The sequence below is a fragment of the Xylaria bambusicola genome, assembly GCF_022495145.1.
Source record: "Xylaria bambusicola strain CBS 139988 unplaced genomic scaffold F5B22scaffold_28, whole genome shotgun sequence".
In the NCBI taxonomy this organism is placed as follows: Eukaryota; Fungi; Ascomycota; class Sordariomycetes; order Xylariales; family Xylariaceae; genus Xylaria; species Xylaria bambusicola.
The window spans coordinates 474,445-494,173 of NW_025953581.1; the positions used below are offsets into that span (position 1 = coordinate 474,445).

The window sequence follows — 19,729 nt, forward strand, 5'->3', positions numbered from 1 at the left end:
AGTATTTTTGGCAAAGAACGGCAAGTTTATGGCCGCGAGAGGTGGCCGCTTGAGTCGTGACCTGCTCTGACCTGCACAACCCACCCGAGCCACCCTTTTCCCTGGTGCCCCTTGTATGCCCTTGTGCCCTTTTGCCCTTTTGCATCCTGCCTCACCCCTCGTCAATGTCTCATCACACACCCTCCTTTCTGCTCCTCCTTTCTCGTCCCTGCGAGGCCGGCTTCCCACAGTCAGCGCCTCGATCCCTGATGGCCCTGACGGCCCTGATGACCCATATTCTCTGTCTCTGTCTGTCCATAGCAAATCGAGACATGGGGTAGAAGCTACCAGCACAGAGTGATACGCACACGTCACCCGTTCCGTCGTCATCACACTCCCCTATTAAGAGTGAGCCTGTCCTCTGCCACTCTCTTTGCACCCCTGCTGCGCTTGACGCTAGCACAGGTCCCCCGCCAACCCCTACCCTCCTTCTCCTCCTCCTCCTCCTTCGTCCCGCATTGTTGTCCAGTGTCCACAGCAGCCATTCGGACGGAAAGGTACTAGCAGTGAGGCTTGGGGGCCAGGGATTCCATCGGTAGGGAATGTCTTTGTCCTGTCGACTTGTTCCAAAGTTCGTTCCTCTCGTCGACTGGGGACTACCTAGGCTAGCGTGATGCTGCACCTTCTCCGTCCGGACGAGACCTTGAATGCGAGGGCCATACTGTCTGTTAAGAGTTGAAAGCCCTTTTTTGCAACCTCCCCTAGTCTAAACCCACTTACACACACCAACGCTACCATCGCCAAATCCGCCCGTCCCCGGCCATGGATCGTAGGCACAATGAATGAGGATCCTTTTTCTGTCCTACACTAGCACTAACTGTACCTACCTGAACCATGTACTATGGTACTATGTAGCAATCTCGTTAGATCCCTGCCGGAACCATGACGCAGAAAGAAATGTCCCGACGAACCGCCATACAGGTGAAGCAGATACATGAGCACATTGGCGTACGCATGCCAAAGAGGCCAATGTCTCTAAAAGCGTATTGCTTCTCGGCCCTACCACCCCAATATAATCCTCCTTGATACCGCTTAGCATCAACGGCGTTTGTCCCGGTATCCATTTAGTGTGTTCTTGATGATCGTATCCTTGATATCAAAACACACACAGCATTCTTGGACTAGCTACCTTGTGTGTATGCATACGCAGTCTTAAACATTTCCCCTCGTCCTGCTTTCAGTACATAACATCCCACTCTATCCTTCCCAGAGCCATTTGCTTGGTTTATTTCTCCAGCATCCTATTGAGCAAACATAACTTGTTTACTTCAATGTATGAATGAAAACACGTACTCTACCAACAACACCAGCTACCCAACTCTACCTTTCGACAAAATGATGCCCTCCGTCTATGGGGCGAGCATGCCACAGACGACACCGCCTACGTGCACAAATCAACCTATGATACTAGACGACTTCTCAAGACAGCAACCAGCTTTTCCAGACTCATCTCGTAGGGCATCTCGTCACATCAATGGACAATGGGGGACGGGTCCCATGAGGGTGGTGAAGCCTAGCAGTGCCAACAACAGCCCACAGTCTATGATGTCTAGAAGGAGGACGTTGATGAATGACAACAACATGGCCCGGCGACGCCAGCAGGCTCTGGATCAAGCCATTCTACAACAAATGCAAGATAGATCTTCATACTATACAAATCACCAAGAGCCAGTCAGACAAAATACTCGCCCTGTTAGCTGGCATCCGACCTCGCATATCCCAACTGCACCGCAGATGCATATGCCTACATCTCAAACTGACTACCACCAATTCACTGTGGCCATACCCACGCAATTCCACACGAAGGAGTATTTCGCCGGATACCAAAATCTGCCACCAACACCGGCGGCATATTCTGGGCATACCTCGCCAGTATCTGGCTACTCTCCGCTGCTGCCATACGGCTCAGTAACACAGCCTACTGCCTTGCCGGCATATATGGGCACAGATCCAGTAGGCCCAGAGTCGCATATAGCACCAGACTACTTCCACTCCAGTGGCAGTCCTGATATGGTTGGCGATATATCATACAACAATCAAACTTCTTTTGATTGGCACACATACCCTTCTCATGGTCTACAATCTTGCACAGCGCCCCCCACTCCGGAAGAGTTCCAAAGAGTGCATGAGCCGCAATCGGTGCCGTCAGAGGAGTCGATACCCTATCAACCACTTGAGGAACCTGAGAATGATGAAGAGGAGGGAGAGATATTAGTCGGTATGGGCCTATACGATCTACCAAGCAAAGCAGATACAGACCCGGAGTTGGATCACTACCGCACAACGACATCACAATTTCTAGACTCGACATATCGCAGTGGCAAAGGTTGGAAGCTTGAAGAGGCCTGGGAGCCTCCTGCTACAGACGATGAAGACGCAGAGGAAGACGCCGATGGCGAGGATCAAGAGGAGGATTCAAACAGTACGGAGTCACCGCCAGCACAGCAGTCTTGGATATGAGGGCAACGTTCAACGTCACCTTCTGCTATGCTCATGACGACTCATGAAATTTTGGGACTTGCATAACAAGGGCGATGTACACAAAAACTGTAAAATATCTAAAAGAGCTTCCTGGACTAGAGATAGTGTTGCAATAAGCTAGCCCGCACTTCTCTCTAGTATGGATCAGCAAAAAAAAAAAATGAAGAAACCTAATTCTATTCAAAAGTTTCTTCACTTGTAGTCTCCTTGTGATAGTTTCTCTGGAGCTAGGCGATAATAACTCTCGTATACTAAAGTTCATTAGAGGTAGCAGCTATGTTGGCTACGGCCTATTTCTAGAACCTGCATAGTTAGTACGTTGGTAGAGATGGATTTTACCTACTCAGTAAGCCGCGGCGGCTAGTGACGTTGACCAAGCTGACGATAGTCAACTGTGGTATAATTTCAGAAAAGCTATTAGTCCACATGTGGTGTGGTGTAGTCAGTCGGGCGTACATAGCTTGAGCTTGCATGTATTGAAGTAGCTTCGTACCCCACTCTAAATACAACCTTCACTGATCCTAGTCGCGATGAGGCAAAAGGCAAAGGGACGTGATGGTGTCTACCTACTGTGCTGTGCACTACCTACGTAGCAGTAGCGTGATGCAGTACTATTACATGGTACACACGACAATCCTGCAGAGCCCCGGTTCTCTGGTGCCCTTTGCCAAACCCTTGCCACCCTGAACTACCTACCTAGTATCAAAGCGTGGGTTGCTCGCGCAGAGCTTGCGGCCCTATGGTAGTACCTAAGTATCTAAGTAGTGTACTCTAGGTACTGGTCATGTAATGTAAATTCCAAGTCACTTGCCATTTGCCCTAGCAATTCATGGTTGATGTACATAATTCCAATCTCTGATTACAATCTCTATGATCTATTTTCCGAGGGATGGTTACATATGCGCCAATATTCTATTATATATCCTTATACGCTTAACAAGTAAGAAGTTACCCGAATGTACAAGTAGGTAAGTACTGACTGAATTAAGTGTACCTGTAAGTACATACTTACCTAGGTAGATGCCTGTTTGAGTAGCGGCAACCATCAACGTGGGGCAGCAAGGATTAAGGTTTTGCCTTCCAGTCCAGAAACTTCATACTTTTTTCCTCTGCTCTTCCTTGAAGACAAGATGTGGATCCAATGAAACCCATTACCGGCCAGCATCTATTTGCCCCAGCCCTTACAAAAAAGAGCTGGGCACAAGGAGGCAGGTGGCAGGTACTTATAGGTAAGTACTACTAGAGCTGGGGGTGGTATGCAGGCTACTTCTGTAACACTTCGTTTTCAGTTGCACTACTGCACATGTAGGTACCTAGTACATTCATTATTACCAGCTGTACTGGGATGTCTGTTAGCAATTCCAACTCTCAACTCCTCGTTTTGTTTACCTGCATAGGCAAACCCCCCAAACCCTAAACCCCGGTCTCTTCTGGAACGCCACGTCCATACTTAGGATTACATAGTAGGTATAACATCGACACATGCATTCTGTAGGCACTCGAAAGTGTTCTTCCTTCTTTCTTGTTCAGGAGCCTACAAGGGAAAGGTGGGGGTCGGCGTTTCTGCACGTGCCGTTGTATCATCATGCTTCGTTATTTCGACACTATATAATACTCTCTGGTATCTACATCGTCGGTATACTATGTGTAGGTACGTAGGTACTGTAGGTTGATATATCATATGATTGATTCATGGCTCCTTGATATCACCGGTCCCTTCGCTACCACTTACTGGCTGACTCGATTCATACACGTACTGACTTAGACCTGCAACCCTCTCTACCTACCCTGCGCCCTGTTTCGCGGCCATGGCCGACCACTTGCTTGAATTGACAATATCGTGATGCTACCTACTTACATAGTACTTTTCACTGGCCACATTACTACCCAAGGGACCTGACTTATCCCGTTACACGTAGTATCTATGGTACCTCTTGTCCTCGGCCTACCACAGTACCCTGCCATAAGGACTGTAATGCACGCGCTGACCGACAACTAACTTGGTTGCTCATCCGTCTTACCTACCGTACTGTACTCATCCACCCGTTCATCCTTCTATCCATCTGTTCAGCCATCCAGCCCATATATCCACCGAGGGCACTTTAGTGCAGACACTTTCCTTTCTCGCCTTTGACTCCGCACCCTCCCTTTTGATTCGCACACATGTACATGCTTGGTAGGTACGGTACTGAAAAGTGCTACAGGAGTGCAGGTAATCGATCTCCTACGAGGTTTGTACGTACCTACTTACACGTACGGAACGTACATACAGGAGAAGAATGCTGCACCACATTCGATGCATACTTCGACCCACCATTTCACCTGATAAAATGCCAACCACCAACATGGAACGATAATCAATCAATTCATTCATCCACTCACGCCCCCCCTCCCTCCCTATGCTACTCGTCACGCTATCAGCTCGGGGCGCCAGCATCTGCAAATACTCGCTTACCAAGTACGCTTGCGTCACATGTCAAGATCCTTTCTTTAACTATTCCGATCGTTTGCTGCCTGATCCTTTCATTTTGCATCAGATAACAGTTAATACTGGTAGGTAGGAAGCAGCTGAAAGACGTAAACTTGGCATAGATATGGATTCATGAGCCTGGCTAGCTCATCCTCTACTATGTACTAAAAGGAGTGATATACTAAACCGAAGTACACCATCCGCTTGGATCAAGAGTACGTACATAAGTAAGGCTTCTCTGTTCCGTTTGCGTCATTGCCTATGTATATCTGCCTATCTAATGTATGATAAACTATTACAGGCATAGACCCTTCTCAAAACCCCGGGGCCAAGTATTGTGCGGATATCATGAATTTTTGGTGGTACGCACTCGCTAAGGTTCATATCTACACCTAAAGCAAAGTGAAGGCGATGTCTGTCTCATCTGTCAAGGACTACGGGTCACTCGTAATACTTTGTGGGGATATGCAAAAACTTGAACACATTTGCATTTGCATATCTACGACATCCATGCCAGCACGTATTCTTATTGTAGTACTTGGGTACTTCACGATCCTCGCTCTGGTTTGCTATTGCATACTTACGTGTAAGTGTAGGTACCATGTTAGATTGGATATTCCCATTTCCATACGACACGACACGACAACGATGCTCGGTGTTTCTAATGCCGCCTTGGAAACCCCGCGCGCGCCCGCGTCGGCTTGCCACTGTCCATCCAACCCTCGCAACACCCAATGAACAGTTTCGACTCATACTTGGCAGCAAAGCTCGAAAGACTGGCTGTCAACCCCCTGCTTGCAGAAACTCGTGGTGGGGTCCACGTCTCTGTAAAGGCGTTTTACTACATGCACTGCTGGGGCAGGTTATTGCGAGCATTTTACTCGCCACTACCACCACAGCTACTTATGCATGCCCATAACCGGCTGGGCTGGAGAGATAAATTCTCTGATCAGCTGACAACTCGCTTAGGTGTATGGCAAACAAAGCATCCATTGCATGAACTCGCATAATTCTATATATCCGGTTCCTAGAGCGTTACCTACCTACCTACTGTAACAGTGCCTAGTTTATCGCTCAGCAAAGGATTTAGCCTGGGTGGCCTTTGCGTCGCGTCTTGGTCTTCTCTACCGGGGCCTCTGCTCCCATCCCTGCGGATAATTATACTTGCCGTCTCTAAGTAAGTATACCTACTACCTATTAGGTCACATCCCCAAGCGCCTGGCAAGGTCTGGCGCACGGTCAGCATCAAACAGCAGGGCAGTTGGTGCCACTAGATGTTCAGGATGGCTATACGACGTCTTCCGTCCCCTACATAAGTACGTGTAGAGGACACTACTTCCCAGTCTAGTCTATCATCCGTTCAGAAGGAGGAAGGGTCTTACGGACGGATGCCTGAAAACTGGAAAGAAGAACAGGCTCGGAACATCTACGCAAAGGCCAGGGGCTTACTCGTACCAAATTTACGCATTTCACATCGTGATAACCGACCCACGTGGCTTCTTGACTTCATATGCACACAATGTAAGTGCATACCGGTGGACATACGAAGTAGCTATGGCTAGTTACTTAGTACGTGTACATGTCCAGTAGCCAGCCGGCGCTCTCCACCGCTACAAAGTACACATACCGCTACCTGGACAAACTGAGATTTGGCACAGCATTAGCATTGCTGGTTGCCAGTACATACGGGCAATTGGTCATGCAGCACAGATCCCGACACTGCACTGCCGACCACCCAGCCAACCATAAGTACTGTAAGGACACTCAACTGCAGACAAGCTAGTGCCTAGATGGACTGCGTGCCGTAGTGTAGCAGTTCAGCAGATCCTATATGTATATGTATAATACAATCTCCGAGGCGGAACTTTGGGCTCGAAACGCGAGATCAACAATCGTTCACTGAACCTTGGTGTGAAGGAAGAGGAGGAGGGGGGTACCGGTAGTCTCGGTTCAGCAGGTTGAGCCGTGGCACTGCTACACCTACACTACACTACTCAAGTAATAGGCACCTAACCTAGCAGTGTGTCATTCTCGGCACTATAAACCAACCAGCCTCGTAATGCTCGGCTCATCCTTGGAGGAGGAGCAATGCCTGTGTACCTAGCTGAGAATTCTTCGGCTGGTCGATTATAGATCATACATAGCACATACAGTAGGAGGGGTGGGCAGTGTATGATTTGCTGTAGGTCTGTCTCCTAATCTCACTGCAGTATAGATTCGCCGATCAATGCTTCGAAACGTAAATACCACTCAGATAGGTACTACGGCACGCTGCCTAGCCGGTAGAATGAACATGGAAGAGAGACCAAGTATGTGTCAGTGAGTGCAGTACACACCTGGTATGCCTCCTTTACTATGTAGATATTCTGCCAGGAATTGGTAACGAGGTCTAGAACATGAGATGCCGTTCTACCTAGTACGCGTACTATGGATATATTTACATGCAAGTACTACTACGTATGTTACTTAGTTGAGTACAGGAGTGTACGCTCATGGTGTATAATCAAGGAGGTTATCACCACTTCTAGTACCTACTGAAGCCAGCCAGCCTTCCCACATCGATATAGGTATATAGGTAGGTGGTAATGTGCTATGGTAGGCAGAAGGCGCTAGTGTAGTTACAGTAGTGCCTACGACAGATGCTAGCATCGCTGTGCCCTAGGGTGCAAAAATAAAAATCATAGCGCGTCTTGAGCGAAGTACTTGCAAATGGCGCATTTCCCAGTCAAGAATGTGGTACCGACGTATGGACCGGCTAGCAAAATTCCATTAGCCTCACGGCGATTCGTGGGGCAGCTACAGTAGTACAGCAGCTTGGGCATTTTCAAACGTCTTTTTCACTTTATTATGTATGTACTATGTACATGTATCACCTGCGCCAACACCATACAATAATGTACACGATGTAGCCTCAGTAATTGCCTACACTACTCACGAAGTACAATACCTAGTATAGCGCTCTGCATGTTGGAGGAGTCCCACGCTGCGCTAATGAATGACTGGGAGCCAACGCCCGAGCGATGTGGAAGGGGTGAGAAAAACACAAGCGAGAGACTTGCAATGTTTGGTAGACCGACCGCATATCCCAATCAGAGGTTTGAGATTTGCCATCGGCCCGTCCGTTCTTCTCCAAGTCTCAAATTCCGTATCTAGACGCTGGCCTCATCTAAAACATTGTCAATCCCAAAAGATCCCAGCGCACTCGAGCCATGGTCCAGTACATCCATACGCCCTGGCGGGACGAGGAAGAGCTATTGCGAGTCCGTCAGCAATTCTATCCCTCGTCGTCACCATCCTCATCATCATCATCATCATTACCACCGTCCACTTACGCCACTACCACATTTCATCACATTTCCTCTCTCGACCACCGTAGTAAGTTGTGGAATCCCACCGCCGACACCGCCCTATTTGGACTGAGTCAGAGCTGTAACGCGGGACTTTCCAGCTGACGATCCCCGAGGAGACGACGAGGATGCCGGCGGTACGCGCGCTGCCCTAGCCCTGGCCCTGGATGCCGAGAGGCGGCAGCAGCAAGCCGTCTCACGTGTCTCCATGTGGATGCAACGCGGCGGCTGCCCCCACTTGGTAGAGTCGACCGCTCTCCTGACGGCCGCTGTCCTCAGCGATCTCCATGCGTCCAGGACCAAGGCTAATTCGTCTTCGTACGCTATCCGAGCTGCCTACTCAGCTGCGTTTAGTCGGTGTGTTCATTCCCAAGGTTATCTCCGTTTACCTATTTATCCCCTTCCCTTCGTACCACCCCTCCCCACACGACCCCTAACTTGCTCACCTTCCCTTGTGGACTGCTTTTTCTGCCTCCTTCGTACAACGCTATCTATTTACAGTGGTCATGGCGTCAGACGTCTCGTGGTAGCGTCCAACTCTCTCTGGCACGGTGCTCATGCGAAGACACAGTTGGCTAGCCGCTTAACGTATCAATGACCCGTTTCTGCGCTAGAAGTCAGGCGTCAGAAACCCGCCAATTTTTGTCTTCGATGTCACTGTCCTTGCCTTGCAATGCAATGGTCTTGTCCTGTTGTTTTACTCATGCTCTAGCTCAATCCCTGAGTCGAATGCCACTATGGGCCCGCTAATCGTATTCATCACAGTTTTGTCACTGGATTACTAGATGGTCAGCAAGACAAGGCCCGCAAAATGAGCATGTATTCTATAGCAAAGACTATCGGTCTACCGGCAACGTTTGTTGAGCTTAGACACCAAGCTACACACGAACAACTACCCTCTCTTGCGAAGCTCAGGTCAGCCGCTAGTAACGCACTCGCGTGGATCTGGGATTTTTACTGGAAGGACCTCGGCCCTGTAAGCAAAGGAAGTCTGAGAGATGGCGAGGATTCGAACCCACGAGAGGCCTTGCTGTTAGGCTACTTACGTGAACAGGATGAGACCCTGAAATCGGACCTTGAAAGACAGCTAAATTCCTGGGATGAGGCCAGTCTTTTACAAACACTTGCAGATATTACGGAATCTTCAGAAGAGCCACAGGTCATCTTACGAGCTGTTCAGCTTTCACGTAAAATTGTGGGCGGTGGTTTTGGGTTGCCATTAGCAGCATCGACAGCGGGGGTTCCTCGTAAAACCAAAGACTTGGAAGCTATTCGAGTCGAGCTGCAAACCTTGAACGAAGAGCTTGAAGATGTTGAAATGCAGCGCGTAGACCAACCGACAGAGGTATCGAACAAGACAGCTAGTCAGTCGATAGGCTGGTCACGGTACCAGGGCACATGGATACCGAAACCTATAGGCATGGTGTAACCGTTATGTAGGAAATTCGTACGTGTCATAAGCCCGGTTAACAAAATAAGAACCGTATACCTTTAGCAATAGATTTGTACTTTGAGGAACAGTCCGACAATCCTTATAGCGAGCGTGCGCTTTCCGTGTTGCATCAAGTTGTATTCGTATCCGTGATCGTATATTAAATCATTCAAGACCCCCGAGGAGATTTGTGCTATGGTCCAAGAACTCGACCAGAACCATTCGACCTTGTAGACGTCCACTCCTTGTTCCATGATGGATTAGTTTCATACCTAGGTATCTATCAAGCTCCAGGGCATCTGCAAGACAGCGTTGGTAATGTACCAGTCAACTGCTGGTAAGCTTACAAAAACACAACATATTCAACACCATTAGTTACAATTGTACGAAGATATGCAGGGCAAGAAAGGAAAGTATCAGACACCGTCGTGATAGTATCGCGAATACTGATGGATGTCAGAGTGCCGTTCTTAGTATGTCCTGTCCGAGCACCTGGTGGCAGCTGGTGGATACTAGCAAGTGCTCTGCTCACGGTCCGTCCCGAACAGTCGACGTCATCATGATACAGAAGCTCCTCATCGATAGCTCCTCGCAGCTGGGAAAGCTCTCATAGGTAGCTCTCCACAACTCACAGCATTCGTGTGTGTAATTCCAGCAACCCCATTTGTCAGCAGGGAACAGACGTGCAATAACGACAGGCAAAATACTATTTTGAGATCAAAGAGGGGGGGCAGACAACAACCATCATATTTTTCTATCCTCATGAATATCCTTGCAAGAGCCACCTCCAGGTCACGAGCTTTTAAGACCGCAAACCTTAGATCATTGAGTGCAACTGTGAGTTCATCGACATGTCGGTTTTTTCAGCTCGGATGAGCCGGAAGGTATAATTGGAGGGGTTGCTTGGGACTGTCCCTCCAGGTCCTCAACTATCCAGATGACTAACGAGATGTCTTCGGTTCTCTAGCTCGCATCATCACGCACCATGCATATCCAGTCTATTCCTATGTGTAAGTGCATAGACACGTTTATTCAGGGTCGTTGATAGGATTTATTTTCTTAGATCATCCGCGTAGTACTATTTGATGGGGCTTTCAGAAAGAGACGGTTGGACATCAGAATAGACGCATCTACCTTATGTACTTGAACATCGTACCCATGCTGATAGCGGCTTGTTACAGGGACGGGGACGAGTGATAACTACGCGTACCTCGTCGTTGATGATAAGTCTAAAGATGCAGTCATTATCGATCCCGCCCATCCCGAGGAGTAAGTAGTTAAGAACTTTTTGGACCTCTAACTTCGCGTCACGTCTTTGTGCCCTCTTTATGAAGCTTATAAGATGGGGGAGCTCCTGAACTCGGCTGACATAGAGCCACAGAGTTGCCCCTGTTTTGAAGGAGGCCACCCAAGCCGGAAAGATCAAGCTCACAGCAATTGTCAACACACACCAGTGAGTTTTAACCTAGAGCGCTTCTCCGTTGCTTGAGGTTGTTTACGAAAGCCATTCATAGCCACTGGGACCACTCCGGTGGAAATAAGAAGTTGTTGGCTGAACTCGGCACACCTGACCTTCCTATCATCGGTGGCAAGAATTGTGAAGCAGTCACGAAGACACCTGGCGATGGCGAGTCCTGGAGCATTGGGAGTATTGCTGTAAAGGGGGTCTATACGCCGTGCCACACTCAAGACAGTATCTGCTGGTTTATGCAAGACGGAGACGACAAGGCTGTCTTTACTGGCGATACACTGTTTCATGGGGGTAAGTCTGTGTTTTTCGCTAGAAATGTCGATTGGCGAAGATGCGGGAACAGGATATAAGGGGATTGTCACTAAACTACGGTACTTGCAGGCTGCGGAAGGTTCTTCGAGGGAAATGCTGAGGAAATGAATACCGCCCTGAACAAGACTCTCGCCTCTCTGCCGGATGATACTAAGGTTTACGTAAGTTCATGGTTTATCGCTCCTCTCATTATGCGCATGGCATTACACCTATATCATGTCTTACATGCTGACTATTATAACCACATAGCCTGGGCATGAATACACCAAGTCGAACGTCAAGTTCGGCATCTCGGTACTTCAGAATGCGGCCATTCAAAAGCTACAAGCGTTCGCGGATAGCAACAAGGAGACACAAGGGAAGTTTACAATTGGGGATGAGAAGGTACGCTGAACGAAATCTGCACATCCGAGCACTACATGAGCTAACATTTTCTTTAGCAACATAATGTATTCATGAGAGTAGAGGTAATTACCATGATTAAATCACAAGATTGACATTCGGGAACCTGCATGGCTGATCATCTCCCTACATAGGATCCCGAGATCCAGAAGGCTACTGGTAAGACGGACCCCATCGAGGTCATGGCTGCGTTACGGGACATGAAGAACAACTTCAAGTGAGTAAGTATGGAGTCTCGGGTCCTCCACCTAATGTGCATTGACTTATCTGCTTGTATGTAGGGCACCGGCCGAGAGCAAGATATAGGTGCGAAGATGTGGCACGGCATTCCCGGAGGCCAATAAGCAAAGGGGGGTTTCCTAGATCCGAATCAACGCATAGCCATTCTAGTTTAGTACATCTGTGATGACCTGCCGCAACAAATAAACGTGTATCATGAGCACATCTCATTTGGCCTACGCATCCGTGGTGTAATACACGGGCTTGAATTTGAGGATATGTCTCACGGTATTTCTGCTCAGGGAGCAACTGCCGCTGTGAGAGACGTGAAGATTTGCGACATGTTATAGCATCTGTCTCATGGCTTGTTCATAATGGTTACTACATTGACACCATCAAGATCAGCACTGCAATATTATCCAAGTGCAGGAGCTCGCTACGACTTATATAAGACCTAGGCACGGGAGGCTATAGGTTTTTGTCCATGGAAAGGTTTCAACAGAAGAAAGACAACGAGGAACCATTTGAGACCTGTCTCAGCGCTCACTCTAGATGGGACTCCGTTCGGCCGTTTGGCGGGGGATGGATATTTGTATGACAGCCCGCTCACTGTAAATAAGCACAAGCGGAACTCAGCGTACGTAATCCTTACTTCGGGGATCGCAACGGAACTCATACCTACCTACCTAATTAACATGGTAGAGCCTGGAAGATCATGACGGGAATGCACTCCGAAACAGATGTAATTAGACGATGTCTTTGTGCTATATTACACAATACACAAACTGGTATGTTTGCGTTGATAGTGACACACCACCAACCAGTGGAGCCACCATCTGCCGTTGTGTCAGTTTGCATCGCTTTAGGTTCAGGTATACCGTACGGTCTACTCGTTAGGTTGAAGTCATACAGAGACAGAGCGGCGGTGTCATCAGGAACACTACTACTGTATCGGGCCTTCTCTGATAGCATCCAAAGTCCAAGGGTACGTGTGGATGTGATAATCATCCATGTCTGAAAAATTTTCATCTCTTTAGTCTCTTATCATAAAGTCACCAGGGGTAGAGTCATGTCACAGACACAGGCATACATCGGCGACAACGCAAACTAGATGTATGCTACCATGGAAGCGGGTTTGGTACTCGCCGAAATTTCGAAAACACCAAGATTGCACAATGTAGCACGTAAAAATGAACAATGTCTCCAGTAAGAATCAAGCCTCCGCTCGTAGAACAAAGCACTGACGCCGCCCCAAGGGGCACAAGATCCTCGCCGGACCCATCGACTGAAATAGTTTTTTTTTCGTCGATGGGGGGTTTTCGATATTGCTTCACTGTCCACACTTGTGCGTCGTTTGAAAATTCGAGACGACAAGCTCTAGCATATTTTGAAGCTGGGTGTAACATATTCCTCCTCTTCCGCTCTATCTCAGATCCGAGACGGATGGTAATATGAGAGTGGTATGATCGATAGACATCGGGGTTCACGTGGGAGGCGCGGTAGTGACAGTCGATTGCTGCGACAGGTACCTACCGTGAGGGAACAATTACAGGCGCTCGTGTGTTTCACCAGGTATGGAGTGAAGGAGTCCTTAGGATATGGATGTAACGCAGGCAGATACAAGCCTCTGTTGCTTTCAACAAGTGTTTCGATAGCTTGGGAGCGTGGCACGTATGCGGATTGAAGAATTTGGTCCTCTCGTGGTTGGGTAAGTAGTGGGAAGACAAGATGAAGAAATGCTCACGCGAAATTTTACTGAAATACCTACGCGCTAAGGAATGAGGGTCCAATCGATTGGCAAACTTGCCGACTGTTGCCAGCTGACGCGTTGCGTTCAGACCGACCTCCTATCATGCTACAGATACGAGCCCAGTGGCTTATGCAGCCAGGTTATTATTATCTTCAGCTGCGATCAAATTGGTGGACGTCCTGAGGGGGCGGGAAAGGATTTGGGGATCGCGATTACTACCGTATTTTGCACGTAGTTTAAGAGAAAAACAAAAATCAATCGTATTGTGAACTCTACTTATAAGAATATTTGCTTTAGCATCGTCATCTTCTTTAGTTGAAGGAGAGCCTGGTTTCTCCTCTTCAACCAGGCGTAAAGCAATGTCGCCTTTTTTGCCGAATCAGAGCTTAAATACGGCTAGATTATGTACAATTTGCGAAAATGCATCCCCATTTAATGATGACCAAGACTTTCTTCGAGAGCATGGAAATACGGATGGTACCGGGCGCCTCGTTGCGTCAGAGGATACCGCAATACGCACGTCCAGAATAAGCCATTTGCGGGATGACACGCTACCTGATTTGCCTCAACTTCATGAATCCTCAAAGAGAGGTTGCGATTTCTGCGGCTTTTTACGCTCCGTCATAACTTGCGATGACACCCAAGATGAGATTCAAAGAGTCTTTGGCACAAGCGGTACTGATGTAGATCCCTTAGAGCTTTCGATTTCCATTCACTTCCGCTGGAAGTACCATTATGAGCAGGATGTTAGAGGAGATGGCCTCCTCGGTGCGATTATACTCCTGTGCTTTGACGATGGGAAGGTCGAAATAGCGCTATTTTGCCTGGCAGAAGGCATATCAGGTCGTCATGATCCCCTCTTCGGCTCCCAGAAGCCGCTTGATGTGCTTGTCAAGTTCTGACGTGAGTAAAGGGTCAGAGACATCCGACGTATGGCTCGGCTTGGCCGCACCGCCTAGCCAAAGATTCTCACAACAACATCGCCTAGACTGGATGGCGCAGATACTTAGCGAGTGCACAGAAAAACACCAGCATGACAAACGGGGTAACAATTTCGTTCCGGAACGGCTCATCGATGTTCAGAACGCCACTCCACGACTGGTCTTGGGTGCCGACGTCGCGATTAGTAAGAGTGGCGCCCAGAAACCGCCATACGTAGCTCTCAGTTACTGCTGGGGACCAGCTGAAGAGTCGAAGAGCCAACTCAAGACCACCACGTCTTCCATAGCCAAGCGCCAGGCCGCGATCCAAGAAGCGGAAATGACCGAGGTCCTGCGGGACGCGATCAAGGTGACCCGGGCCTTGTCAATCCCATATCTCTGGGTCGATGCACTTTGCATTCTGCAAGACGACATCTCAGACTGGGAGCGTCAATGCGCGGATATGGCTCAGCTATACCAGAGCGCACACGTCGTGCTATGTGCTGCATCTTCTGCTTCCTGCCTCCAAGGATTCCTAGGTGAGCGGGGGCACCGTATTCGAATGCCGTTTCAGTCTACCAGAAAACCTTCTATTGTCGGCTCGTACTACCTACATTTCAAATACGCCGGATGGTCCCGTGGTTTCATGTTCAGTGAAGCATCCGCGGATATGGCACACAATCGCTGGAGTAACCGAGGTTGGGTGTTCCAGGAGAGCTGGTCTGCTTCGCGGAGATTGGTCTTTGGGAATTCAAACCTTCATCTGTGTTGTCCTTCGGGAGTTCAAAGCATGGGTAGGGAAAGAGAAGCGAAGAAAGAAGAGCCCGACGAGAATAGTTTATTTCTATCTAGACTCGATACTTGCAGCAGAGAGGAATTATATGCTAGTTGGGCGTCCCTCGTCCGCAAGTATTCAAGGTTCGAAGATCACTCCTTCACGAAGGCCACGGACCTTCTTCCCGCTCTCTCTGGTCTAGCATCGAAATACCACGAGTATAACCAAGATAAATATCACGCTGGGCTCTGGGGCGAAGATCTATTCCGCGGGTTGATGTGGTATTGGGATGGAGACAGCGAAGAACTGCCAGAACGACAATGTTGTGCTCCAAGCACGTTCATGCGCCACAATGAGTTCTCGGTTCCATCATGGAGTCCGCTAGCGCGCGGCTCATTCGTGACGCATGGTGCAATTTATAAAGACGACGAGTGCCTTGCAAATTTCCAACCGGAGTACACAGCTCTGGAAGCCAGGACTGAGCCAGTTGGTGCCAACCCCTTCGGTGCTATACGGGATAACTGGTCACTTCGCATCCACAGCTACGTGCTGGATCTAGCAACGCTCAACCCGCAAAAGCTCGAAGTCTCCGAGGACTTCGCTGGCGGTGAGGGCTCTAGGGGAACCCTGATATATGAAGGTAAGCACCTCGGATGCTTCGAGCTGGATTTCGTGTACGACGCGGACGATAACTGTTACAATATGGACTGCGTGAATGCGCCTGCTTGCATGCTAGATGAGATTTCGCGCTTCCGTTGGGTCCTTCTCGGGAGCTGCAAGGTGAGAGGTAATGATGAAAACCCAGAAAGACTGAGACGAGCTCGCGGGGCGTGTGGGCTAATTCTATTCTCGCCGCCTGGGTCTGATGCGCTCCACCGCGTGGGTGTGTTTCTCCCTGGCTTGCCGGAGAATCATCACGACGGCTTGCGTCTGCTTAGAAAGCTTGGTGAGATTAGGACAATTGTTGTTACTTGATTTTACACTGATCATCTCACTTGGAGTGAGCTTAAGTTGTACGACCATGTATTGGCGCTATGGATGTGTAAACCATTCAACAAGTGAATTTGGAATGCTCAATACGGAGTACACGCATTTCAGCTTTCCCACAGAAGAGAATATGCTAAAGGCTATGACTTGAATGCTAGTATGTGCCTTTACGATAATCCCCCTTAATTGAGAGATGAAATCCGCAACATCGGATGGCACTGCCTTTGAGCATTGATGTGCAGTGTGGGTGTGTCAGGTAACATTCGATCCGGTATCGGGAATGTCGGGAATGCCTAGCTTGACTGAATCGGCTTGGGCCCTTGAGCTAGCATCCTTCCAATTCACCATCTCAATACACTATAGGTAGACCACATCGTTCAAAAAAGGGAGGAGTAGAGATGCGGACAACAGTAGCATGTGAGCGGTAAGTCGTGGGTTTATATACGCGATGGGATCTTTCCCGTAGCGCGCTGTACTAACTCGAGACTCAGGTGTAGGTACGTGCGCATATCTCGCGTTTCCCAGCTGACGGGCGATTCCCGAGCCGCGAAATCTCAAGGTGGCAAAGATCATCGCTAATACGCTAGCATAAAGGAGATCCAAAGTGAAATGCCACCATAACGGTGAATCACCCTGTCGTGGATGTCTAAGGAGCGGCAACTCGGAAGCCTGTGTTCTCACGCCGACCGCCGTCACCATCTCTACCCCGAGAAAGAGGACGTCTTCACAGACATCCCCGAACATCAGGCCAGCGGCCAAGAAGCGCAGTGCGCCGACTAATGTGGCACCTACGAGCGACGAGCTCGCTAGTCACTTTGCAGGGATAGACGCTAGCATCTTCGCACAGGCTTTCGCTATCATCCGTGTGCAATTTCCCGAATGCGGGTTTCTTCATCCATCTGACCTAGAGCGTGTCGCTGGCGATGTATCCGACGATGACAAGCTGAGGCTCATCGCCATCCTCGCCGTCAGCTGCAGGTATCTCGGGGAGACTGTTGACCAGCATCGAGCCGACCATGTTGCGCTGCTAACTCGGGAGCTACAATGTCGTATCACCGCCCCGCCGAGCCTGAGTCTGATTCAGTGCTTTCTCATCATGGCGGTCTACGAATGGGGTGAGGGTATAGGATACAGTGCTTGGATGTATGCGGGAATCGCCGCTAGGATGGCGCAGGTTTACCGAGCTACAAAGACCAGTGAGCGAGACTCGAGGCCAACAGCTAATAGCAACGGCCCTGTCTTGTCTGAAGTGGAGATCAGGACCATGTGGACGTACTTTGCCATAGACAAACTGCTCAGTTGTGGCAAACAACGGCCGGCCATGATGAAGCCTGAGGATATCGAGGTCCGTATGCCGCAGAGTGAGGAGAATTTCGTTTTTGGGATAGAACCGGAAGAGTCACTCAGCTATGAGGATCTTATGAGAGATAGCTCCCTTCGTAAAAGGACTTCTAGCGCCGGATATCATTTTTGCATTCTTGGTGCGTTTTACTGTCTTCCATACGTAGCCCTCGACCACCTTTGTTTCAACTCATATGGTTTGGCAGGTTGAGCGAAGCTGAACTGAGAGTGTATAACGGGATATCTAACACGTTTTTTGTATACAGTGAGAGGTCTCGACATATGGCATAAGATCCATAGTTGGATAGTTGACGGAGGCAGGAAGCAACCGCGAATGACACAACCGGAGAATTGTCCGTGGAACCCGACTTCACGGTGGGCAAAGATAAGGAAGCAGTTGCTGGCATGGAGAGAGGACCAAGATCCGAGACTGATGTATCCGCAAACGAAAGTAGCGATTCACGTCCATTTCAGACAAGGGGAAGTTTTTGCTTACATCAATTTGCTCTATTACCTTTGGTAGGTTCTCTCCACGAGCACCATACCAACAACGGACTCTAATAACCCTTAACTAAAAGTGTCATCTTTATGCGCCGGGAATACATAGGCCTTCTACCCATCGGCCAACGAGAGCCAAAGGGACCTATCGACCCCCCATTCTACTCAGAAGAGGCACCGCCAGGGTGGTGGCGCGAGAATACCGACGAGCTCTTCGGAGCGGCGGCGCAGATATCATACATAATGCGGGACCTAAACAGCCTTGATATTCAACTTCACACACCCTTTACTGGCCTCTGCGTGTTCACCGCCGCGTTGGTTAGTATACTCAATCTCTTTCTTCTTCCCCTAGCATGCTCCAAGCACAAGATTTGGCTATCCATGATTCCCGAGCCTTTATTCTTCTTCAAATCACTTTGTCATCCATTTCTCTTTTTGATCTCTTATATCACAACTGGCAAAATACTAACTCAACACTCTTAAGATGAACCGCTACGTCGTGACATTTCCTCACATGCATTATCCCGAGGAGCGAGAGCTGCGAGGACAACTAGCCGAGGAGAACCTAGCGGACCTCGAAAAAATCGCAAAGCTATGGAAATTAGGGGAGGAATGGGTACAGGTCATCGGCGCGGCTCAAAATCTCTATGACAGGCTCATGAGCAATTGCGCGCAATCCATCAGTTCGTGCCGCTGCGACTATCCCGAGCTAGAAAAGTCTGTCTACTTTGCGCCTATCGGCGGCCTGTACAGCGACAAGCGCGATAAGCGCGACGATGCGCGACGACGTCCAGGCACGCGGCTCCAAGCGCTCGAGGCCTCCCTAGTCCCCTTGTGCGCGTGCTCGTTGACGAAGGGCCGGGAAACGGAACCGTCGCAGGAACAGCGGGGGGAGCAGCAGCAGCAGTCGTCAGATCAACAGCCTGCGCTGGACACCTTTGCGTGGCCGGACGCGGGCATCACTGGCGACGATTGGCGCCTCTGGTCGTTCTGGGATGACCCTCATCTTCTGTCTTGGGACCCTTCCGCTATAGGACTCTGAAACGACAGGGTGCTTCGACAGCAGTGATGAATCACGACTCACTAACTAAACTATACGGACAGCAAGATAGATTCCCGCATCCGTCATTCATAGTGCTTGTCACAGTGGTAGAACACGTAGTGAGAACCATGGCGCTATATCTTCCCGAAAACGGCACTTTGTTGAGCGTCCGGGATGGAAAAGTACGGGTATGAATTCGGGAGATCTGCGAATATACATTCATATAATCATATAGTTGAGATC

At 49.2% G+C, this 19,729-nt stretch overlaps 4 protein-coding genes across 4 annotated transcripts; all 4 read left to right on the forward strand.

Annotated features, from left to right (window-relative positions):
• Window positions 1-1,374: 1,374 nt before the first annotated feature.
• F5B22DRAFT_647767 (uncharacterized protein) lies at window positions 1,375-2,499 on the forward strand (the record flags this gene model as incomplete). The annotated part of the gene is made up of 1 exon (XM_047978924.1): window positions 1,375-2,499. One exon carries the CDS (start codon window positions 1,375-1,377, stop codon window positions 2,497-2,499), a length of 1,125 nt encoding a protein of 374 aa, XP_047829761.1.
• Window positions 2,500-8,199: 5,700 nt separating this feature from the next.
• On the forward strand, window positions 8,200-12,260 carry F5B22DRAFT_647768 (Las1-domain-containing protein; the record flags this gene model as incomplete). Its single annotated transcript, XM_047978925.1, has 11 exons — window positions 8,200-8,365; window positions 8,454-8,694; window positions 9,103-9,701; window positions 10,951-11,038; window positions 11,151-11,222; window positions 11,284-11,531; window positions 11,622-11,713; window positions 11,802-11,936; window positions 11,993-12,019; window positions 12,089-12,171; window positions 12,236-12,260. 11 exons carry the CDS (start codon window positions 8,200-8,202, stop codon window positions 12,258-12,260), a joined length of 1,776 nt encoding a protein of 591 aa, XP_047829762.1.
• Window positions 12,261-14,080: 1,820 nt separating this feature from the next.
• F5B22DRAFT_245152 (heterokaryon incompatibility protein-domain-containing protein) lies at window positions 14,081-17,181 on the forward strand. Its single transcript, XM_047969957.1, has 3 exons — window positions 14,081-14,766; window positions 14,837-17,029; window positions 17,097-17,181. The coding sequence occupies exons 1-2, from the start codon at window positions 14,283-14,285 to the stop codon at window positions 16,591-16,593; spliced, it is 2,241 nt and encodes a 746-aa protein (XP_047829763.1). The 5' UTR covers window positions 14,081-14,282; the 3' UTR covers window positions 16,594-17,029; window positions 17,097-17,181.
• On the forward strand, window positions 16,799-19,502 carry F5B22DRAFT_244705 (uncharacterized protein). The gene is made up of 6 exons (XM_047969956.1): window positions 16,799-17,029; window positions 17,097-17,102; window positions 17,200-18,086; window positions 18,213-18,465; window positions 18,525-18,762; window positions 18,929-19,502. The coding sequence occupies exons 1-6, from the start codon at window positions 17,004-17,006 to the stop codon at window positions 19,484-19,486; spliced, it is 1,968 nt and encodes a 655-aa protein (XP_047829764.1). The 5' UTR covers window positions 16,799-17,003; the 3' UTR covers window positions 19,487-19,502.
• Window positions 19,503-19,729: the final 227 nt, after the last annotated feature.